Source organism: Malania oleifera, chromosome 2 (genome assembly GCF_029873635.1).
Source record: "Malania oleifera isolate guangnan ecotype guangnan chromosome 2, ASM2987363v1, whole genome shotgun sequence".
NCBI classification, from domain to species: Eukaryota; Viridiplantae; Streptophyta; class Magnoliopsida; order Santalales; family Ximeniaceae; genus Malania; species Malania oleifera.
Genome location: NC_080418.1, coordinates 20391076 through 20416425, shown reverse-complemented (window position 1 = coordinate 20416425; position 25350 = coordinate 20391076). Strand labels below are relative to the sequence as shown.

At 36.1% G+C, this 25350-nt stretch overlaps 1 protein-coding gene across 2 annotated transcripts; it reads left to right on the top strand.

Moving 5' to 3' along the window:
• The first annotated feature begins 440 nt into the window (after nt 1-440).
• On the top strand, nt 441-24014 carry LOC131149387 (uncharacterized). Of its 2 annotated transcripts, none has more exons than XM_058099793.1 (10): nt 441-979; nt 1170-1249; nt 1418-1512; nt 1881-1985; nt 2089-2168; nt 19228-19318; nt 19391-19498; nt 22890-22976; nt 23430-23498; nt 23623-24014. In XM_058099793.1, the coding sequence occupies exons 1-10, from the start codon at nt 744-746 to the stop codon at nt 23743-23745; spliced, it is 1074 nt and encodes a 357-aa protein (XP_057955776.1). In that variant the 5' UTR covers nt 441-743; the 3' UTR covers nt 23746-24014. The 2 variants fall into 2 exon arrangements, with proteins under 2 accessions (XP_057955776.1, XP_057955775.1); XM_058099792.1 differs by having other exon boundaries at nt 442-983; nt 1171-1249.
• The last annotated feature ends 1336 nt before the right edge of the window (nt 24015-25350 follow it).

Genomic DNA, 25350 nt, shown 5'->3' with positions numbered 1-25350 from the left:
CATGCTATAAATTTTTTATTTCTTACTTATGATTCCAAACAAATTGATCACATGTTATTAGTTGATAATATGATAAAATTGTATTTGTAGTCAATTATTTAAAGATTAATTATTCAAGTTGAATTGATTAATTAATTCTTGTGATAAATAAGAGAAAGAATTTTTTTTTGTTATATTAAATTATAATTTTTTATATTTTAAATTATAATTTTATAATAATATTCTATTATTAAGACCATAATGTATCATGTATGTATATTAAATATTACTTAAAAAATTAAATACTGAAACATGTGCTGAGGTCTCTATTAATTTATTCAAAAATATAATTAAAAAAAAAAAAAGAACTCATGTGGCGCGATCTGATTGGCCATAGAGTCGAAGCTGGTCAGACGGAGATCACCCGATCATAGCCAAACACCTTCAATTCCACTAACCCTAACCATAATTGCCACATCTCATGACCTCCCTCGTTTCCTCCACCTGTCGAGTCCTTCTCCCTCCCCTCCTCAGGCTGTCAGAGTCCAGCGTTCACAGGTCCCTCTTCCTGCCGCGCGCATCGCAGTTTCCACCACCCTCTTCTCCCTCCGCCGTCGCGCGCCCCACTTCCTTTGTCCTCTCCAATTCTCTGCTCGCGCTGATCTTGATCTCGATCTGCTCGTCCCGCTCCCGTTTCGAAATCTCCGCTCTCTAATTTATCCGAAATTTTGCTGCATTCGTCGAGCGTTGGAGCAATTCGTTCGATGGGGGATACGATAGCGTTAGAGCAATCGCTGAAAAATGTAGAGGAAGAAGTATCTCGAGTATTGGAACAGGCGAAGGAGTTGGAGGACTCAGCTTCGTCTTTCCTCTCGAAGACATATCACGAAGAGCAGGCTCTTTGCCAGCGCGCCCTCTCCCTTGACTCTTCGATCAACCGGCATCGTTCTTTAATCAATTCTCTCCTTGGAAATGAACTGTTGGATTCCGCCGTAGCAGATAAGGTTTTCTCTGTTCCTGGTTTTCTTTGTAATAAATGCTTATTGATTGATTGTCTACTTCACTGTGGGTGCGTAGTTGGTGTATATGGGGTTGGATTTAATTGATTCTTCTTTTAGTTCGGAGCCAGATCAGTCTCTTCATTTCCGCGATTTATTCTCCGTATTGATGGTGTGTGTTTGTCTTACACAGCTAGAAGACAAATTGCACAAGGCAAGATGTATAATGGCCGATGGAGTGGCGTCTTCATTTCTTCCTGCCAAAGCTCAAGGTGCCCTAGTTGGATTTTTATCTTTTATTTTATTAAAATCACTATACACCATCTTTTAATTTTCTTTATCTTCTCCCTTTTATACACAATTTCTTTTCTGGGTTGTATGAGTTGCTAATGTTTGTCACTTTTCATGTGATCTCTTATATGTAATGATTTGAAATGTAGGTGGTTTTCTGAGGATGTTTCTGGGTCCTATCAATGTGCGTGCCACTAGGAAAGATGTCCAGTTGAAAGTTAAAGAAGAGTACAACAGTTTCAGAGTATTCTCTCCAACCTTCTTGGCTAGCCAGCCTCATTGCGCGCACACTGTTCAAATTAATAAAAAAGAAATTTGCTCCTTTAGTTTAAAATTCAATCATTGTTGCCACCCCCCCACCCCTCCCCCACAAAAAAAAAGAAAGAAAAAGAATTCAGTCACTGGCAATATAAGCACTCCCTTATACTTTGTCATTTGGTTCAATATTGGAAGTATGACTTAGCGAGGTCTTATCTTTGTGGACCATGTTGGTGCTTCTACACTAGACCTAGACAAACTTGTCATTGCGTATTTCTTATTTTCTTGCCTAGTCAGATCCCTTTAACCTGAAATAATTTTGTAAATCCTCACTTATGATGCTATTTTGAGCAGGACAGAACGGCCCTTCTATTTCTTCTTTTTCCATCAACACTATTAATCCTAAGATCTTGGGTTTGGGGTGGATCCTTGCCAGCATTTCCAGTTCAACTGTACCAGGTAGCTGCTTGATGAGTTAGGCATTTTTATCTAATAGTTGGTTGATTGGTAATGTTACGCACAGTTTATACATGTCTCTAATGATGAACTTTCACATTTTCAGGCATGGTTGTTGTTCCTCTATATAGGTTTGGCATTGCGGGAGAATATCTTGAAAGTGAATGGAAGTGACATTCGTCCATGGTAATTGCATGTGATCTTGTGCCATTAAATTTGTCCAACATACTTGATCTTCATTGTATTCCATAAAGTTATTTATTTATTTATTTTTTTGTTTCCAATCATCTGCTCCCAGAAAATATTTCATGTATTTTTCATGTGCATAATCATGATGGAAGGCTTTATGCCTAACAATTAAAATTTAGACAACTGACGTATGGTGTTTAAGCTTTTCTACGTTGCTTTATAAAATGAATTTGTGACAACGAAAGATAAGGTTTTTTTTTAATAATGGTTTACAGTTGAGATCCTTGGGGAATCTTAGTTTTCTCGTCTAACTTGGAATCATTATACTCTTCTCCATTCTTGTCAACATTGCTAAACATGTGTATGCTGTCACACAAGCATACTTTTTGCACAAATCAGTTAATGAGCAAACTGTTCTCAAGTGTAACTGATTAATGATATTATGAGAGGATTTTATGATACTGTAATAGTCTTTATAGTGTTTACTATGTATACTACTTATGAAGCCTAGGCACAGGGTACAGGCATGGGCTCTGCGGCAAAACAAATCTTTAAAATGTATGGAAGTAGAGCAAATATGTAATTTAAAGTATAAATATATGACAAGTTGTTAGCATTTATGAAGCAATACATTATCTAAAATATTATGTATAAATTCAAATATTTCTTCTGATTTCCATTCCCAAAAAAAAAATCAAGCAGCCCTTTTCCCCAACTTAGAAATTCTCAATATGTCAAAATCTTCCATTATAAATTTTTCTGAAATGCCAAATTTCTAATAATTTTAGATAAATCTTGATGCGATTCTTTTTTCTGTACAATTAATATTTTTCATAAATAAGATAAATGTTGTATAACGTTGTATAACGATATGTCATCACTGTGTCTAAAGCACATTGAAAAAGTGTTTAAGTAATAGTTTAATTTCGTAGTGCATAGTGTTCTATAAAGGCGAACTTGAAGCATTGCCTGGAGAAATCTATTTTTGGGAAATTGCTCTCAGGCAGGTGTAACAAATTAATAACTTCAGACTTTTGAAGCCATATTCTCTCTCTCTCTCTCTCTCTCTCTCTACCACATAAGTTTTAAGAGCTGTTGTAGCAAATTACCAGCCCATTTCTCGAGGCCCTTTTTGGGTAGTGGGCGAAGGGGGTTTTATTGGTGGTGATTGTGTGGTTCCTATTGTTAAAGATTAATTACTTTTTCAACATTTGGTTCTACTTGGCTACCCGGCCTTTAGGGTTTATTCAGGATGACTTTTTATATTAATAGAATCGAAAGCTTAATTGATGTCTGCTTGCATGAGATGTTATTTGTTTGTAATGGGTCGCAATTGTCCTTAATAAAGCTTCATCTAGTGAATTATTTATTTACTTTTTTGTTTTTGAGACTTGTTTGAAGGTTTCCTTCAAGGGCTTTTTCGGAACCATTCATTCAGAAATTGCTGAACTATACAAAATTATGAAGAAAAGCTAGTCCTAATACATATTTACTCAGGCTCATATTTAGTATTGAAGTTTCTAGCATTTCTTATGTGTCATGATGATGATGGCAATATGGAGATCAAATTTTAGTGCCTTTTTCTCCATTGGACAGTTGATCTATGGAATTGTTATCTTCTCATTGAAATCTACAAAATTTAACGATGGACAAACAAACATGGCTGGTGAATACAAGAGGACAATATCATGACTCGTAAATACAGTATCCATATGCCTTGCTGGTTAACATTGTCACAGATGTTTGCAGCTATGTAGACAAGCTTAGGTACGTTGATAGTTGAGACAAAAAAGAGGAATCCTTTTTTTTTTCCCTCTTTTAGTTTGGGATAGGGGTACTTAGAGTTCCAATTTCCCCACCTCCCCCCCTCCCTGGGGGTAAAAGAACATGCCTTTTTAACCTTTTATATGAAATGTAGTACCATTTGGATGTTTTTTGGAAAGATTAGAAGATTACCTTTCTATGGAAAAATGGGAATATAAGTATATGGCGACAGCCGTCTTTGCTTTCAAGGATTGTGGTAGATGTTTCGGGATGTTGTGAGATTTCAGTTCACACACAATGGGGATCCATGGGAATATTAGAGTTGACAGGAAAATCTTCAATTTTGATTTGTTGGGTCAGCCGGTGATAGTAAGCTTTTTCTTCATATGTCTGAGTTTGCATTCTGGAGATCATCTTTTATCATCTTGGAAGAGTGATTTAATTGGGTTGAGTTGATGAGTTTTTCATGGAAAATGAGGAGACCCCTTGGGCAAAACCATTTAGGGCCTTAAGCTATCTCTTACATTTGAAGCTTTTGGTGAATATGAAAAGAAAAACTCCTTCAGTTATGGGTTCTCACAGAGAATGCCATATGTGAGGAGGCATTGGGTTGGTGGAGGTTTTCAAGACAATGGAAATGGTGGTGTGTAAATGTTTGAAAATGATTGCAGTTTTCTGGTGAAGTTTTGAAATGAGAATGCAGCAGAGCTGCAGGGATTTTAGCTCACGGAATGTGGTAGAGGTGCAGGATTCTTGTGATGTTGGAGAAAATAAGGGTCAAAGTCACTCTTTTAACATTAACTTCAGGTCATAAGCTAAATTTGTGGATTTTCTGAAGAAAGAAGCTTGCTCCAACCATCAATGGAGTGCTCTTGATGTCTCTCATTGAGTTAAGGTTGGGAACAAGTTCTTTTGCAAACTGAGGATCTTGGGATCGTGATTCTTGGCCCAAAAATTAGATCCTTATCTTGTTTAAATTTGAAACAACATTTTCTATTTAGACAGATAGTGAGCTGAACTCCATCAAACATGTTATTGTGGCCTGAAGGCTTCATGGTGCAGTCTGCTTATTCAGCCAAGAGAGTTGAGCCATGACCGCCTAATGACAACTGAGCTCAAAAGATGTGGGAATATAAAGTTTAAGATAAGCCCACAGATAGGAATCCTGTTGCTGCCTTACCCATTTCTTTTTCAGATTCTTCTTTGTCAGACGAGGCAAGGTGTTTCTTCACCATATGGTAGACTTGGCAAAATGGATAAAAATCCATTAATCTGAACCAAATCCGTCCCGCTTAAACCGACTTATAACTGATCCACACATTAAATGAGTCGAATATAGTTTAAACTTTTTTTATCCACCTCCAAATGACTCATTTGGCGGATTTAAGATTTTATCCTGTGGATATTCGCTTATCCATGAACAACTAATGTTTAAATTCATTGATAATCCCATATGCCCATGCTTATTAGGCATCAATTCAATTAAAATAAGTTCTATTGGCCAAGGCCTAGTCCCACACTCTCAACCCTTGCATTATTGGCCAAGGCCTAGGTCTGCTTCATGCCCACATTCAAACTCAAGCCTAAATACTCAATTTTCTCGTTATCAAAACAAAAGCCTCTAAATTAATGTTCTAAAAAATTTAAAAATTATAATTTTGTGATTACTCATTAAATGTTTAACAATTACCAAATTATAATTTTTAAAATAATTTCAATTATATGTTACAAAATAAATTATTCATCAGATGGTAAAAAAAATTATATTATGGATGAGAAGGATGGATTATCTGCCATCCGCCATGGATTATCCGATTCGAACTGCCATAAATCTGCAACTTAACTGATTCGGTTTTCCTCCGCCATGGGTGAGGGGTTTTCTAATAAAGAATGGAGGTGCCACCCTCTTTTACAATATATATATATATATGTATGTATCTATGTATGGATTGTAATATTCTCATTCGATAATCCACCTAATTTGCCATGGGTTATTCGACTTGATCCACTTTGCCAAGTCCACTAGATGACATGAGGCGTGAGAGAGCTTCTGACTAGAACAAGACAGTGATAAAAGGGGAAGTGATTTCTAGGAGGGCTTTCACATGTACATAAACTGATTGTGATCATTGATTCCACTGGGGAGCGTGATTTGAAGAAGGCCAAGTGGGTTCGGATGATTTCCATAGTTGTTGGGAAGGGTTTGTGTTGTCTGCCTGCTGAAGCCATGATAGGAAGTGATGTTGCTGAACTTACAGAAAGAGAGTTTTTTTGCAGTGGAATTGAATTCAGTCTCTAGAATGAAGTGATGGAACAAAGACAAATCTGAAATCTGCATATGATGTAGGAAGGATTGCCACAGAGTTGTGAGGGAAAATATCAAATCTCCAAAAATTGGGTTTATGGAGTTGATGCAATGGGCAATTCAATTGGAAGGGTTTCACTAGTTTGCGTTAAGCTTTGGCACATAGGAATTCAACTGCAGGTCTCACCAACTTTTAAAAAATGACGAGGAAGTTGATGGTAGTTTTGCTACTATCTCTATTATTGGAATGAAGGAGAGAGAGGAATAATTGTTTGGAGGCTCAAAGTTATTTGAAAGGGAGGTTGGAGCTTCACAGTGTGTTGATGAAAGAGAATGGGATATTCTTTCCAAGGGGATGAAAAAACTGTTGGGAAAACTAAGAATTTATGAGGATGTTTGCAATTGTCTTTGTGCCCTGGCGTCTTACTTCGCTAAATCAAGATCCCTTTTGGAGGGTGTACAGGTTGGGGGGAGGGGGGATGGAGGGATCGTGTAGGGTTTAGCTAGAGCAAGTATAGAGTAAGGTTAACCAAGGTTGATTATGGCGAAGAATGGTGGGTATAGTTTTAAATGGTCCTTATTTGCCCTTGGGGCATAATGATGTTGATATTTTAGGGGGGTGGTTGCAGAACACATAAGGAGTCTTAGTTAAGAGGGCATCTCCCTCTCTATAATTTATTTCTCCTTTTCCTCTTCTCGCAATTTCACTGCGAATGACTTTTTAGGTGCTTGTGGTTGACGCAATTTCTAAAAAATAAAATTTACCTATGATGGCTGGAGCTGAAATTTAGGCAAGTTAACTAAATTCAAAGGGAGCCTTATTTGAAAGGGAATGTCTTGGCTATGGAACCTTGAGGGGGTGAGTGGGGTATCTGGGTACCATGGGGGTTGCTCTATGGTTTGTGGTTGTGATTAGTTAGTCCAAGTTCATCTGGCTCTAATTATGAGGGCTTAAGGATAGACATAGAAGGGTTAGTAAGATGTTAGGATGTTGTTGTTGAGTTGAAATATAGGGTGTTTAGGGGATCCTAAGAAATGGGAGTGAGCTTTGGATTGACGATATGGTTGCTCCTTTGTGACCAGTTTGGTCACATGTTTGAGTCCTAGGAAATGACCTCTTTGTGTAAAGTTGGTGTAAGGCTGCATACACTATGACTACCCTTCCCCTCCTCTCGCAAAGTGAGGAGTTTTATGGCTTGGGGACACCCTCTAGGGGATCCTAAGAAGCACGGTATAAATTAAATGGAATGTTTCAAAGGTTTTCCTAGACTTGGTTATGATTCACGAATCACGAGTCCAAACTAGAGTTGGTGTCTGGTTTTATGGTTAGGAGCTCTGCTGCCTAAGTTGTGATTTCAATGACATTAGATTTTCTTGTAAAAAATAATGTGATTCTACAATACTTCTAGTATAAGAGGGTTTGATAATTTTGATAGGGAGTGTGATTTGAGCGATATTGTTTTCCAATGTGCAATTTACTTGGGTTTTTTGCCAATCATTCTATGGCCACTTGCATTTGTAGATTCCTATGTGGACTGGGAGGATAGGACACTTTTCCTAATTTGTCTTAGGAAGCTTTTCCAAGGCTTGTGTATGATCACTGACCTATTTTTATTGATTAGCGTTGTGATACATGGGGCCCCACTTTAATTTGTCTCAGGAAGCTTTTCTGAGGCTGGTGTCTGACCACTATCCTATTTTTATTGGTTAGAGTTGTGGTACGTGGAGTCCCACTCCTTGAGGTGTGAAAACATGTGGGGTGCTTCATCCTTATTTTGCCCACTTATTTAATTTTTGGTATGTTGGAGGGTTGGGTAGGCTTTTGAAGCATGAATAATTTGAAGTTTGTTATGGCAGAATCAAATTTCTGAGAATGAAGATGTGTTTGTTGACATGTGTGAAAAAGAGGGAGTTCTTGCAGGATATTGGTGGTTTGAATAGGTTGTAGGAGGGCCTTTGTTTATTTATTTATTTATTTTATTTGGCTAGTAGAAGGGTTCAACTTTCGAATGAGTTTAATGAGATTATTTTGAGGGAAAAAAGTTTAGTCAGATGCAGAACGCTAGATCAAAATCGTTTTTTGGTTTTGTGGGAGTTGAATTATAGTGCTAGGCTTTTCTGCCTGTCGGCTGAGGTAAGAAAAAGTTTCATCAAAGAATTAGAGGGCATATATATATATATATATATATTTTTTTGGGGGGGGGGGGGGGAGCGGGTGTTAATGTAGTTGAAGATCACATGGTTATTGATGAGGAAATTTTATGGTATTATAGGACTCTATTCAGAGTTGAAGAATGGAGACTTATGATCGAAGTGTTATCTTGATGTTTGATTTCCACAGACAAAGCTACATGGGTAGATAGACCATCTGAGGAGGAAGTGAGGAGGGCAGTTTTGTGAAATGGGGAGGGAGAGCTGATGGTTTTACCATGGCATTTTTTGGGGGTTGGAATATGGTGAAATGTGATACCATGAGTGCTGCGTGAGTTCTTTTGCAACAATGTGATTGGAGGAGTACTTTTTTGATAAAAAAAGAAGCAATTTCATTAAAGAAAAAAAAGGGGGGGCAATTAGAAACTTTCCTGTGAGAAAAAGTAAAAAAAAAAAAAAAAAAACTGCAATCAAGATAACTCTACTTTCCAATCTCATTGTAAACAAGTGCTTTCATCCCAACCAGATTTCCCATAAAATTGCAAAAGACCACATCCCACGAAGTGGATCTGTCTTCCTCCTTCCTGAAACCTTTAAAAAACATAATCAACAAATTCTCCAACTTCCCTGGGCAAACCCAATTCTCTCCAAATATATCAAGAGAAAAAGCAATGCAAAAAAAAAAAAACGAGTGTGAGAAAGAAAGAAGAGATGCAGATTCTGAGCTGTCAAAACATAAGGTACACTCATCCAGATATAATGTGCCTTCAAAGATCTCCTAATTTGCAACAGATTGTTGGGGCTAAAGAGCTTAAAATGGATCTCTCTCTCTCTCTCTCTCTCTCTCTCCCTATGGTCTCTCCTCTCGTAAATGCTCCTTGGCATCTTGACTGCCATAAAACATGAAAGAAGTGGATTGTTTTCACTTCTTTCAGATTGAAGGAAAAACCTTTGATTTGAGATCATTGGATAAAGTGGGACAGGGAGATTTTGTTTGTTCTGAAATGTAATCCAACTCGTAACCGATGGGTGAGGCTTTCTTTGGGGATTGAAAATTGGTTCTTGGATGGTTTCTTTGACTTTTGGCAAGGTGTGAAGGGGTTTTCGACGTATTAGATTTGGTAGTGAGTATTGGTTGGTGATTCAACCGGAAGCTCTTAGAGGTAGAGCTTGGATGGGAAGGAAGAAATTTTTCAGTGTTCATTCCTGGTGGCCAAAAAGGATGTATGGTGAACATTTATGAAAGAACTATGTGCATTGGTTAGGGGTTTTTTCCCTAATGGTAAGGTAATGATGTTATAGGTGAAAGTTTATGGAGAGTCGATTGTTCGTGAAGCCTGGTAGCCATGGTGGAGATTTGAAATTGCTCATGATCATGTTTTATGGAGGTTTCTTGGTGTTGGCAAGGAAGGGTTTTGGGGGTAGCTGGAGGAATTAAATCAGGGGTTGCCGTCCATATTTCATGTTTTTTGTCATAGTCAATGTGAAGTATAAGCCTTTGTCCAAGGCTTTGAGAGGTGTTACTTAAAGGGGATCCCTTAGCATTGCTTCTCTTAACTCTAGTTGTGTGTTTGTGACTATGGGTAGGTTGATGAGTGGAGGGATGGAGAGGAGTGTAGTGTGACTGTGTAAGAGAGCATGTTTCCACACCACAATTTGTAGTTACCATTTTCTCCTTTGTCTGAGGACTTTGGTAGTTTGACTAGTTTCTCTAATGTGCTGTTATCTATTGTGCAATTTTTTGAGGTCGCTGGTCTGGAGATTAATTTGATCTGTCTAAAAGTGGATTGTTGGTAGCAGTATTTTAAAAGTCGCTATTGAGGAGGCGCACCTCGAGGCGATTTGGGCCTAAAATGCACTAAGGCGCAGGTAGAAATGTGTAAATCCTAAAAGGCGTACGCCTCTCCTGTAAATGCTCGCCTTTTACGCCTCAAATCTCCAGGCATGCGCATTTTGGGCTTCTCGGTTTAAAGCATAAATTAAAAAAGAAAACCCAGAGCATCTAAAACCCTTTCCTCCCTCCCTCCCACAAAGCTTCTTCCCTTCTGCTCTCTCGACGAAGCCACCAGCGAGTTTTCTCCTTGACAATAGCCTCTGTTCTCTCTCTGACGATTCCTCCGGCACCTCTTCTCTCTCCAAGGACTCGACGACTGCTTCCAACAATTCCTCCATGCTTCTCGTCTCTCTCCGAAGAGTTGACGTTCCCTTCCAAACTCTGATCTGCCTCCGACAACTCCTTATGATGTATTTTTTCCTTTCGAAGAACCCTTTGGAGCTGTCGTCTCTCTGCAGCGACCCCCTGCAGTCTCTCGTCTCTCTCTGCGACCCTCTCGTACTCTCTGCCACTGTTGGCTGCAGCTGGCTTTTAGAAATTAGAATCTTGAGAGATTTTTAATTTAGCTTTTTCTTATGGTTCATGCTTATTTTTTTAATATATATTGTTTGTGTTTGTTAGTTAAAACTTAAAATTGGCCTATATGATATTTAAAAATTATGTTTTTATATTTTTCTCTACTATTTTAAAAATTTTCACATTTTTTATTATATATAAATTGATTTTATTCATTAATTATTTAAAAAAATATAGTCCCAAAATGCTTTCACCTCAACGCCTTAAGGCTTGCACCTCGCCTCGTGGAGGGTAAAACGCCTCACCTTACACCTTCACCTTTTAAAACACTGGTTGGTAGTAATGTGACTACTGACTAGTGTTTTCCCCTGCTATGCTTTGGCAGCAAGTTGCAGTATTCTTGATTGCCTCCCTACTGTGTTCCTTTGGATGGTATTGCCATTTCTTTTCAGTTATTGGTGTTTGACGATTTATAGGAGATCAGAAGGACGGAGAGGTTCTTATTTACGTTGGGGAGTCGAGTCACGTTGATTTAGACCTGTATTCTTCTATTTGGTGTGGGCCTTTTTGATAGGGGTCATCTTGTTAAGTGGGAGACTGCTTGTAGCTCTAAGAGTGAGGGATGGTTGGGCTGGGTCATTTTCGTGCTACAAACATCTCCTTGGTGGGGAAGTGACTATGGTGTGCGGGTTCCCTGTGGCATAAGGTAATTCTAGAAAATATGGTTTTAATGGGTAGGATGCTAGACTTGGGGGGGTGGGGATGCTCATGGTTGCCCCAGTAAATTTGTCTATCAGGCTTTGCGTCTTTTCCTTCCTCAGGCAAGGTGTAAGGTTGCTACTTGCAAGTGGTGAGAGGGTTCAATTTTGGGAAGATCATGGGTTTTGGATTTGTTGGGGATTTTTCAGGCAAATCATATTTTACTCATTGGACACATTTTCCTAATATTGCAAATTGTTCTTTTGTTCATTTGACACAAGTTCCTAGTATTGATTATTTCCGGTTACATTGAATTATTAACCTGAGTTTTCATTAATTAATCTAAGATTCCCTCCAAAACCAAGGCTTTTATGTGGACTGCAGCCCTTGAAAGACTTGGAAGACATTTGATAAAACTAAACCTTAGATGCTGAATACTAAGTGCTGTTCTGAATCTGTGAACCATTCTCAATCTTGTTAGATTAGCATCTGAATCTGAATTGTGGATCATTTTAGCCGTTTGGTAACTAACTATTGCATATGTGTGGAATGGGGTTTGGGAGATAAGAAGGGTGTCATGGATTATTTTGGAATTTACATTTTTAGGGGTAACAATGTTCAGAAAAGCCTCTGAGTTGAACTCTTACTCATTCAGCAATGTGGATCCTGAAGATAATTCAGCACACATAATGAACAAAGATGGTCATGAAATTTTTTACCATTAAGAGCCTTGCCTCTATTAGAAGGAAGTTAAGTGAAACAATAGGACCTTAGTACTACTGTACAAGTGATTTCCTTTCCTTTGGAAAGGCCAAATAAAGCTGTCTCTGATATTTGTTTGCTTTGCTATTTGGGTGCTCAGTGAGACTACTTCTCATTTGTTCTTAGTTCTTACGTTGCCTTTTTTTTTTTGTGGGATATTTGGAACATATTTCTGGTGTTTTGGGTGAGAAGTAGGTTTTCCTTCTCGTTGGAGGACATCTGTTCTATTTCTTTTAGGGATTTTTGTATAGGGAAGGAGAAGTGCTATGTTTGCAGTAGTTTTGCGCATCTTGTTGGAATGATGAGTGCATGCTAGAATTTTCAGGGATTATGTTCTTTCTAGGAGCACTTGTGGTGTAGGGTGGTGTTCTTGGTGTCACTTCAGTTCCGGAAAATGGCTGCTTTTGAGGAATTTCTGATAGGTCTGCAAAGGGAGTGGAGTACTTCATTAGGTATTGAGGAAATCCCTTTGTTTCTGTCTTTGATTTTGTTGTTTTGGAGGATGCCTCATTCTTTTCCTCTTTTATGTTCTCTCTTTGCTTGTAATTTCTTTGTTTATGTCGAGTTTTTTTTTTTTTTTTGGGGAAGAATCAGCTAGTGGGCAAACTGTTCACAAATTTTTTTATGTAAATACATTATGAGTATGGAATTTGAAGTTGTGATAGTTGGATCCTTGTAATGGTTGCTGTGTTTACTATCAATGAAGTGTGGACATAGGATGCAAAATGGATATGAAGGTCCAACAAATCTTAAAAAATCAGGACTTAAACACGATGGGGATTATTTTATACATAAATATATGAAAAAAAAATTAAAGAAAGTAAGTTCTTAGCTATTTGGAGTGCTATTGTGAGGAGTAGGCAAATTGGGGATGCCATTTTGGTTAATGAGATTGTGAAGGATATTCGTAGAAGGAAGAAGATTTTGAGAAAGCTTATTATAGAGTGAATTGGGAGTTCCTGGATAATATCTTTGTGAGTAAGGGGTTTGGGGAGAGATGGCGGCATTGGATTAGAGGCTTTTTGATTAATGTGAGCTACTCGGTATTAGTAAATGGTGAGTTTAAATCTTGGTTTAAAGCTATGAGAGGGATAAGGCAAGGAGACCCTCTTTCCCTGTTTTTGTTTGTTTTAGTGGCTGATTCTTTGAGTAGGATAGTGGATAGGGGTTTAGTGAAAGGCTTGGAAGTGGGAAGAGAGAGGGTCAAGGTTTCGCACCTTCAGTTTGGTGATGATACTATCTTTTTTCTAGAGGATCATAAACCATCCTTCAAGACTATTTTTCGATCTCCTTCGCGTTATTTGTAACGTTTTTGGCTTAAGATTAATATGGGTAAGAGTGGTATAATGACTATCAATATGGCTGTTGAGAATGTTAGGGAGCTCTATGTGGAGGTGAGGTGTAGCGTTTTGGACTGGTCGCTATCCTATCTTGGGGTTCCTTTGGGGGCTTATCCTAGATCTGTTAGCTTTTATGATCCTATTGTGGGAAGGGTTTCTAAGAGATTGGATGGGTGGAAAGGTGCTCTTTTTTTCTCTTGGTGGTAGAATTATTCTTATCCATGCCTGTCTTTCTAGTATCCCTTTATATTTTCTTTTGATTTTTAAGATTCTGGCGGGAGTTGCTAATAAGATTGAGAAGATTATGAGGGATTTTTTGTGGTTGGGGGTAGGGTTAGTAGGGATCATTTGGTTAGTTGGTGAGTGGTGGGTAGGTCTAACCGGGAGGGCATTTTGGGTATTGGAAATATGTTAATTTGGTGTCTAAAAACACAGCCCTTTTGGCAATGGCTTCATCGGTTTCCACTAGAGAGCTCCTCTCTGTGGCATTTGGTTGTTAAAAGTAAGTATGGATTAGACAAGAATGGGTGGGATACTAATTTTCGATTTAGATGTTCTTCAGAGAGTCCATGGAAAGCTATCTCTCAGAGTTATCCCCTCTTCATTCCCTGTGTTAAATTTCTGGTGGGTAGAGGTAGTAACATCCGGTTTTGGAAAGATCCTTGATTGGGGAATTTAGTTTTTGTCCACCTCCTTTCCATGCTTTTTTCACCTCAGCTTGGGGTAGGATAAGGCCATTGCTTCTTTTTGTTGTTGATTCAGGTGATCCCTTGCCTTCTCGGGATTTCCACTTCCACAGATTGTTAAATGATAAGGTGATGGGAGAGCTATCCTCTTTGCTAGTCTAATTGGATAACTGTTATTTTCATTTATAGGAGGATTGGCAGTCTTGGTCTCTAGATCCTTCAAGGGTTTATTCATGCAAATTTTTTTGTGATTTTTTGAATAGGTTGAATTTTTCTTTTCCACTCTGTAGTTCCATTTGAAAGGCCAAAGTCCCATTTAAAATTAAGGCTTTTATCTGGTTGGTTGCACTTTATAGAATTGAAACCAATAACTTGCTGCAGGTTAGGAGACCTTTGAAGGCTATATCTCTGGATATATGCGTTCTCTGCTTTAGTTGTTCAGAATTATCATCACATTTTGTTCATTCATTGTGATTATGCGTGGGGTCTTTGGAATAAGCTATTTGGTATTTCAGGCAAATGTTGGGTGAGTCTAAGACAGTGGAGGATTTCTTGGCAGGGCAGCACTTTGGAAATGTGCTTTTTTTCTTTTTATGCAGTTTTTTGCGATCCTTTTTTTTTAACAATTACCATTTTAATTAAATAAGATAACAGTTGTATAACAATATATTGTGTCTAAAACACAGTAGCAAGATGTTGAATAAATGTTTGGAACTGTATGAAAAATGTCTGGCAAAAAATATATATATTTTAAAGCCATGGGTGTATGTAGTGATGGATATGTGTCTGCATGACACTACACAAATACAACATGGGCATGGTTTCTTTATGAAAATGTTCATACTTTGTTTATTACTTAGTACTGTAGATTAGATTGCTTCTTGTCGAATACATTGAGAACATTTATTCTAAAGAAGTGAACTTGAGATGTTCCTTAAAAAAAGCCAGTTTTCGGAAATTCACTCTTTGGCATAGAAAATACATGATTCAATCTTTTAAAGCCAATGTCTCATTTATCTTTGGTAAAAAACTTCCTCTAGTGAGGTTTTCTTTGTTTTTAAGACTTGGTTGACGCTTTCCTTGAAGGAGTTTCAGAACCGTTCATTGTAGAAGTGAAAAGTTATGAAGAAAATGTTGTCTTTAACTCTTAATTCATATTTGCTCAGGGCACTCATTTTGTGTTTATGTTTCTAGCATTTGTTGCATGTCATGATAACAAGGGCAATGAAGTGGCAATTTTATTTCCTGCTACTCCATTTTCAAGCAGAATGACAAGGGTTAATGAGAATTTGTTTTCATGGCGAGGAAGATGTTAGGACTCATAAGATCTTAGTTGAATGGAAGGGTTCTCATTTAGTTTAATTAGGAGACGGCTTATGTGTATTGTCAGGTTGTTTGTAATACATTTATGTTTTGAAGGCTCATTTGTAATTTCTTGTATCTTTAGGGCTTTCTTTGTAATTTTTTTGCATCTTTAGGCTTGCTTATAAATAGGGCGTGAATTGAGAAGTTGAACATGTGTGCTCCCCCCATCTTCTTCTTCTTTGTCCTTCCTCTACCCTCTCCTCTATTTCTCTTTCCGAGCCAGAAGTTCTAGTACATCTACTCGTTATCTGCCCTCCTCCCCTTCCTTTTTAATTCCAACAAAGCCCCGGATTTCATCTTTATTTGCAATCATTAATAGAGCCACTATTCTGTTCTTCTAAACCGTAACTAGACAAGCCAGCTAAACCACCCAATAGCCTCACACTGCCATGCCACATCAGCTTGTACATTCAGCACAGCTTTCAGACCTGACTTTGATTGTACTCCATCTGGTTCTAATTTCTCCTTCCCTTGCCTTATTATTATTATTTCTTTCATTTGCCTCTTTTTTCTTACTACACTCTGACAGAGTCTTTGACATCCCCCACCCGCACCCCTCTAAATCAACACAGCCTATTTTTGGACTTCTCTATAGATTTAATCCAACACCCGAGACATACATCAGCTCAGTTCCCAAAAAAATCCAGCAACATGGTGACAATTTATTGGAAAAATGATTGCCTTCTGTAATACTTTGGGCACAATATCAAGCCATTTTGTACCTTTCTCAAGTGTACCATGGGTAGACCCTTGTCGGAAGCTAATTCAAAAGAAGTGGGTCAAGGAATTGTTGGGCCCTAAACCCAAATATGTTTAGTTAATTAGTAGTTTATTATGTTTGTTTAGTCAATTAGTAGTAAGCATATGTATTAGTGGTTTGTTGAGTAATTTCTTATATCTTCAGGGTGCATTTTGTTTGATGGCTAAGCTTGACTGGACTGAACTGAAGCGGATTGGACTGGCTATAAAAATTATCCTGTCCCATGTTTGATTTTCCATCTATAAAGAGCAGGATAACAACCTACTAGTCACTCAAAAGATAAAAATACCCCCAGTAGAGGAACTAATTACTAGATTAAGGAAAAACCAAAACAAAGTACTATTTCCATTGCCATGTATTTCACTTTACTTTCCCCTCTCTGCTTCCTCTTTTTGATGCATTGTATTTTCTAGGTGACAGTTATCCTTTCCTCAAATCATGACTACTTGCGTGTGGATGGGCCCCAGCATCTTTCCCATCACTTCACTCATCACAGCTGTACATGTGGCCTTGCACTTCCCCCACCTTCCCTTCTCTCCCCGCATGTTTCTTCCTTCCTATTTCACCACCCTGCTCCCCCTCTTCCTCCTCCCTCTCTTCTCATCTCACATCTTGTGTGCATTTGCATTTCAGTGATTGGAGTTTTAAACATAGCATCAGATCCTCCCTTCTGCTCTCTATTCCTCCTCCGCTGATCAGCCTGATCTGCAGCACAACCATCAATATTGGCATCAAATCCCAAGTAAAATCCAGCAGAAGAGAAATCTTCAGCGCAAAGGCCTCGCATACTGTCAGAGCATTGACCGGTGATGAATTTTTTGGAGGAAACGTCAGAGGTTTCTGACTTCTGAGTTTGATTCTGTTGGCGGCTTCACAAAAAAATCCAGAGAGTTTGGGTTTGATTCTGTGCTGGTTATGGTGAGAGAGAGGATGAATGATAGAGCAGAGCAGGTTTGGGAGGTGGGGGGGGAAGACAAGGTGGCGTCCTCATCCATTTCTTCTGGCCAGTAGGGGGGGGGGGGGGAATTGAAAGGGCTAAGGCCCACTTCCTTAGCCAGTGCAATCCTATTTGTTACACCAAACGTGGGCTAGATCTTTAGCCTAGCTACTAAACCAAATGCACCCTTAGGGCTTATTTGTAATTTTCTTGTATCTTTGTTCTCTTAGAAATAGGATGTAAAACCTATGTAAGAGTTGGATAAATGTGAATTTGAATGAGAAGTTGAATGGGTGTATTTCCCTCCATTTTCTTCTCCCTCTTCTCTTCTTCCTTGTTCCCTCTCTTCTTTATTTCTCTTTCAATTTCTCACTTGGCAGTAATTCCAGATTGCTGTCATGCATCTGGTTGTCTTCTCATCAATAGCATCCAGATTTAGCCATGGACAAACAAATGTCTTAGTTTTGACTTGGAAAGCATTGCTAGGAAACGTACAAAAAAAATGTCTTAGTCTATTCATAGGAAGAATGTTGATAGTATAGGAATTCAATAGCTGTACAAAAAAAATGTTGCCATCATTTTATTAATCTATAACAAGGAATGGCTACTTCCAAATTTTACCATGGAAACATTTATTCCTATCCTATTCCGTGTTGGATAGCATAACACAAGCTTTTGCATGAGTGATTTTTTTTCCTAATTTATTATTTCCCTTTATAATTTTTCTCCCGTGGAGCCTTACTCCATTCTATTCCTAGGAATAGACATCCCGTAAACCAAATGTAACCTAAATTTTCATTCATGGAAAACCAATTTTGAGAATAAGAAAATGTAAAATTTGGATGATTATGGCAGTTAAAAGGCTTTATATGGCGAAAGTCACTTGGTAGTCTAATTTCCCTCTGTGATTGAGAAGATGTGTTGGACTGATCAGATTTCCAGTTTCTAGGTGTTCACTATGAAAGAATCAAACAAAGTCGAAAAAGATGAGGCTGATAATTGGGAAAGATTTTGGAGAAGACTTATCTTTGCAGTATAATTTCATAGCTTTATAGCATAACTATGAACAAAGAATAATATCAAAATTAAAGGCTCGGGTATTGGGGCTAACATGAAGAAGAGGAATTCACGACTCCTTCTGATCAGTTCCTTTGTGCTGGAGGAGAAATGTCAAAATCATTTACAAATTAGTTACAGTTTGAAATATTGGTTGGTGGGTCCCAGTTAGCATTAGGTGGCGGAAATTGTGATTCTTAGGAATCTTGTTGAACAATCAACAGTTTGCATATTCCATGAATTTAGACTTTTAGCAGAATTTCCAAATGAGGAATTGGCCTTGAATTATTTTTTAAAGGAGAGAAGCTATCAATTCTTGCTTGACAATGAAATTTTCTCCTTTTTATTCTTTCCTCTATGTATTAAATTGTCCATATTTTTTGCAAACTTATGCACCTGGTGATGGAGCTGGGAATCTTCTATTAGGGCCTTAGGGGACTGAATTAGAATCTGTATATATTCGTAAAACAATAATGACTCAGTAAACTATCTCAGATTTTAGGGGGAGTGGAAATTGCCACCTCCAACCACCCCTATGCTTCCCATCTGAATACATGAAACAAAAGTTTGATACCACACATGAAACAAACATGTGAGGGGATTGATTTCACATCTTATTGTGTGTATTCATAGCTAGATTTCATTTCACTTCAGCCTATGCTTGCTAGCTGGGCGTACAACTAAGCATGATAAAGCGTGCTTACCGTATTATCAGCTGGACATGTCTACCATTTAGACCACAATATATATATTTTTTTTTAAAACTTTTTATTCTTGTTTTTGGGGTCCTATGTAGCATATATTGATGCAAACTGTTATTGTTTTCCAATTAACAGAGAGCAAAATGGATTTCAGTGGCTACCTTGATTATGCTTTTGCAGGTGGATATACCATCACTATTGTGCCTTGGTGATGGCCCTCGCTAGTCTCACATGGGATTTCAGAGGGCAAGAGGATTGCATCCAGAAGCAGGTTCTTGTCTTGCCGTTAAATGCTTAATTATATTTGTTTTCTTTGATTGACTATCACCCACATCTTACACAGAGAGCAGTACAACTTTTCCTACAATGGGCTATGATGCAAGGAGTTGCAATGCTTCTACAAAATAGATATCAACGGCAAAGATTGTATACTCGCATTGCTCTGGGAAAGGTTACGCTTCAAAGTTACTTTTATGTTTACAAGTTGAATGCTTTTGTGTTAGGTGTTCCATTTGTCTTGATGTCAAATTTTTCTTGGAATTGACAATCATTTTGGCCTGTACAATTTTAGAAAACAGATTTATGTTTAATGTCCAGTTTTTCCAATAATTACAAAAATATTACCTTGTTTTCCACTTTTCCAGCTTTTCAAACTCTATGAAAGCTGGGAATTTTCTTTTTATTGTTTTCTAGATTTCCTATAAAATCCTTGGGAAACTGGAAGATGTTTTCCAACTTTACAAATTTGGAGAACTGGAAAACATGTTGGCATTTTTGCAATTATTTAGAAATCTGGAAGTGAAAAATAAGGCTTTTTTCTCCACAACTAAACAGGCTGTTGAATATTATATGAGGGTTGTTACTATCCATTTTCCAATGCAAGTAGTCTGCTAAAAATTTGATGCATACTCAGTAAAATGCTTGCTCCACAATATTGATGCATGCTCCCTAACATGTCAAACCCAGCACAAATACTGCACCACTGTGTAGGGGTGAGCATTCGGTCGGTATGGTTAATTAACCGAATGAATCGATAATTTTCAGTTAAAAAATCTCATTAACCAAACTGAACCAAACCGAAATTTCATATTAATCGAACTCAAAACCGACCAAACTGAATTTCGATTAAGTCAGTTAACTGATTTAATATTTTAATATATATAAAATATAAATAATATATAATATATATAATTATTAATTATTAATTTATACTATTCAGTTAACCGAATATATTAGACTCAAAAACTGTACCAGAAACCGAAAATCAAAATTTAATGAAAATGAAAATTGAACCGAACGAAATAAATTTTAACCGAACCAAACCGACCGAGTTTACTCAGTTAATTCGGTTTTCACCAAATTATGCTCACCCCTCCCACTGTGCCACACTATCGCCTAGGTGCCAGCATAGCTTTTGTCCCTGCTACAGCAGCTACTGCCATGAAGCCATCACTGCACTTTCTACTCTGTTGATGCTTCTGCCAAGCACATGTGCTGTTGCTATTGTGACCCCTGCATGTCTCACTGCCCATATTATTGCCACCAGATCAGTGCTACAACTGACATCTTCACAAAATATTTCCGCGCCACTTGGAAAGACTCAAACTAGGTTGTTGTACCACATTGCTGCCGCTGCTGCAGTTGAAGCCACTCCAGCTGCTATCCGGCTTGTTATTTTCCTCGTTGCAGCAGCTGCATATCTAAGTCTCCGTTTGGGAGCACTTAAAAAAAAGTGCTTATAACACTTATCGCTTAAAATAAGCAGTCGCACAAAAGTGACATTTGGTTATATTACAACACACACTTATAGTAAAAAGTACTTTCCATAACCACTTTTTTAATGCCTATTTAAGTGAATTTTGAGAAGTAATCTATGATAATTTTTTGGACTATTTTAGAATTAATAAAATACATTAGAAGATAATCATATATTATTTTATTATGTATTATAATATATTAATTATTAATGAAAGACAATTCAATTTTGGAATAAATAAAAAAACCATCCATTAATTGAAATTAATATTGAAAATTGAAAATACTAATTTAATTAATAATATTATTTTAACATAAATTAATATGATAAATCATATGTTATAAATATAAATTAAGAACATGATTATTATTAATCAAAACTAATATATATTTTTTAATTAATAAAAATATTTAAATGTTGATAAAAATAATAGTTAACATAATTATTAATTGAATTGTTATAAAAAATTAATTATATATTATTTTATTATGCATTATAACTTATTAATTATTAATAAAATATAATTAAATTTTTGAAATGTATAAAAAGAATCATCTATAAATTTAACTTAACATTTAATACACTACAAATTTAAATTTCTCTATTAATAACATTTTTACCATAAATAAATTTCATAATCATATATTATAAATATACATTAATAACAAGATTATTGTTAATTAATAAATATTATTATATTATCTTAGTTAATAGAAAATATTTAAATTTTAATTATAAAATTAATATAATTAACATTTAAATTTTTAATTATAAATATAAAACATTTTTTTGAAAATATATTTAAAACTACATATTAGTTTTTATAATTCAATCCTAAATTGAACAATAACTATTTATTAGTTTAAATTAATATTAAATAAATTAATTTTTTTAATTTAATTAATAAAATTTTTTATCATAATTTAATATGACTTTAATATTTATAAATATATATTAAAACAAAATTATTATTAATTAAAAATAATAATCTTATATTATTTTTTTAATAGAAAATATTTAAATTTTAATTATATGTACTTAATATTATTATTAATGAAATTTTTAATTAAAAAATAACAATATTTAAATTTAAAATATGTTTAAAAGTAATCATGCAATATCCTATAATAAAAATAAGTATTCAAATACCGCTTATAACTTTCACCACTTTTCCAATTGTACACTTATTATCAGCGTTCTTTTCTAAAAAACACTTCTGCACAAGTGGTTTCAAACGATACCTAATTCCAATACTTCATCCACGTATAACCTTTTGTAGCCATCTGCCTCTTTTTTATATGTATATATATATGGTTCTCTGCTCCCCTAACCCCTCTTTTCCCATATATATATATATTTTTCTATACCCAAGCTTTTCCAAAGTTATAATCCATACTCTGGTCATTAGAGAAATCACCAAGAAAGGATAATGTTTACTAAAAAGGAACATTGAATATATTATAAATCACAGATCTTTTCTGAATGTAAACTGTTGCACATTGAAACTAGAGGCTTAATTAGCTATCTGATTTAGGATTGCAGATTGGGTGGGTTGGACTCTACTACACCCAAGCAAAAGTCAGCTTGTGCTAGTTTTTCTTTAATATTTGACTTTCAGTTTTTTGTTGTGCTTGTTGAGGTTTTGAGAGACCCACAAGACTTTCTATAGTTCTAGTACCAGTTATTATTCGAATGTCTTCAGTTAATACACTATTACACTTGCACCCTTAAATTAACTAACTAAAAAGCCCCTTCCTGCCCTGATAAAAAAGAACAAAAGTCCAAATTAGAATGCAAAGGAACCATTTGTACTGTTTAGAGTTTGGTTTGTTTCTTGTGAATGGAACCAGTTTTGGAAAATCCATTAAATATTCTCTTTTTCTGTCCTATGGAACTGCTTACTGCCATTGATCTGGCCAACACAACCCAACCCAAACAACCATGGAAAGCCAGCCTTCACTCTCCATAGTTCAATCATGGCCTACTAGCTATGAATTTGTTTAACATTTGCGAGATCCAAAATGTGTAGACATAGTTTGTCATGAAATTATGAATCTATATTTTAAATTGTTATTGTTACTTTCAGGCAAAGAGAATGGATGTGGTCTGGGGGGAAACAGCTGGTGTGGATGGCCAATTGTTGCTGTTGTGTCCCATACTTTTCACTTTGCAGGTGATTAAGCTACATCTTTCCAGTTATTTGAAGATTTAATGAATGCACGACAATTTCTTCTTGTTTTCTCGCTAAAGAATAATTATTAACTAAGGTTTCAAGTTTCTCGCATTATTTTTTTTCTGGATCTTCACATTTTATTGCATCTGTTCTGTGTATAAGAATTTCTTGTAGGCTAAAGTTCTAACAAGTACAATTGTGCCACACTGCCCACATAGTTCTTTTTTGCTTTACTCATTTGAATAAGCTGCAGTAACATAGTTCTTTTTCGTGTTCTTTTGGACATTATGCTTAAGGTCGCATCAAGCACTGTATCCTTATTAACTACTCATTTCCAATTGCACTATTTGCGCTTGTTAGAATGAAGGGCACATCTCCTTACCATTTTGTTTACATAATGACAGGTAGATGAGTTTAATCAGTATTTATACATGTTTGTGCGTCTGGTTTTAGGGTTTTGAGGCATATCTTGGACTAATGCTGCTTAGGACTGCATTGGTTGGGGTTGGTTCCGAATGGCAGGTATCAAATACTTGACATTTTCTCTTTCATTTCTGAAGGTGCATCGGACATTCATTTGTTTTTTTTCTAGTAACCAATGAAGCTGCATGGCTGGAACTGAGTGATGCTAAAAATCTTTTGGCAGGTAATTTTTTGTGGGCTCCTTTTGTTCGTAATGGCAGTTGGGAACTTTGTGAACACAATGCAAACTCTTATTGCAAAGTCCAGGTTCAAAGCAAAAGCCAAAAAAGGCAAAAGCAAGCAATAACCAGACTAAGCGTCCTTGACCAATGTCATCAATCTTTCCAAAGCTTTACAGCATCATATTTTGGGTTTCTCTTTTTGGGGTCTGAGACTGAAAAAGGAGGGGGAGGGGGGGTTTGAGATGAAAAGTTCTTTCTTTGTAAGATTTGCATTGTGACCATCTGTTTATTTTTACTGACACGCCATAGGCTGTTTCCCATGGGCCTGATCACTGTGCCTGAAAGATGCATAAGGAGTGTATTTAACTGGAATGAAGAAAAAAAAATTGCTCCATGGTTGCCGGCAGTACTAGTTATGATATTGCTGCACTTGTTTTTATGCTTTTTCCTTTGGACAAATTTTGGATAGATGGGCAAAATCTCAATGATTGTGTTGAAAAGGCAGATTGTACCCATGAAACACCTTTGTCAATGAAAGTTGTGTAAAAATCAATAATTAGAATGCAATTCTCTTTTGAGGGCAAGGTGGGGATTGTCATGGGAGTCTGTAACAAGACAATTCTTGCAAATGAAATTGTGGATATTGACTGGGTTATTAGTTTACACTTGTTTGCCTTTCAACTTTATTCGTATCATTATTTTGAAATTTGTAGGTTGGCTCCAAGAAATTGCGGAGGGTGCAATTATTTCGTAGGTCATGGCTTTGTAAGACTAGACTGGTGTGTGTGTGTGTGTGTGTTTTTTTTTTAAAATCTGAAGTGTGGCGTTGGGGTTCGGTTCCTCTAGGGCTTATTTATGAGAGATGGGATTTTGTAATCTCATATTTTAATTGCTCAAGTCAAAGACGAACTATTAAGAGTTTAGTCGAGTCATTTGTTGTTGCAAAAACAATTTACGGAAGAGAATATTACAGGACTGGGAATCAAATTGATAATTACATGGAGAATGAGTAAACATTAATATTTCTTTCGTCCGATGGATTTCATTCTATTTTTATTTATCGAATAAAATAAAATAATATTTAAATTGGAGATGCAGAAAAACATTAATAAGATTTTGCTTGTTTTGTGACATTTTATAAATCAAATGCTTCTTCTATTCTTCTTCTTGGTGCAGTCAAGTACCTTAGACTTGAACTACAAACCTTGACCAAGGCATTGGAGAAGTGGCTAATTGCTTTTGACAAAATTTTTAGAAGGCTGACTATTGTATGCAGAGATCCATATACTAATCATAAGCTATTGAGAGTCAAATATTAGAGCATTTGTTGATAGTTTTGAATTTTCTTTAAAATTTATCTATCTCTAGTTCAATAAGTAGGAATCTAAGAGGTTTTTTTCTTAAAAAAAAAAAAAATTGTCCTCATAATAATGAAAATGACAACAAAAAAAAAATGAAAAAAAAAAACTCAACAATGAAATAGAAAAAATTTAAATAAGATTTTTTTTTTCTAAGAATAAATTATATTATTTTTATTTATAATTATTAATTAAATATATGATAATAAAATATTATTTATATTAAATTAAAATATTTTTATTTAATATAATTATACTTTAATTTACTAAAATTTTATGTTGTTGAGAAGGTAAACTCAAAAATGGCCTTCCATCTTCCAAAAGTTCTGAACTTACTTAAATTTGTCCGTGTGATTTGACAAGTGAGAAATT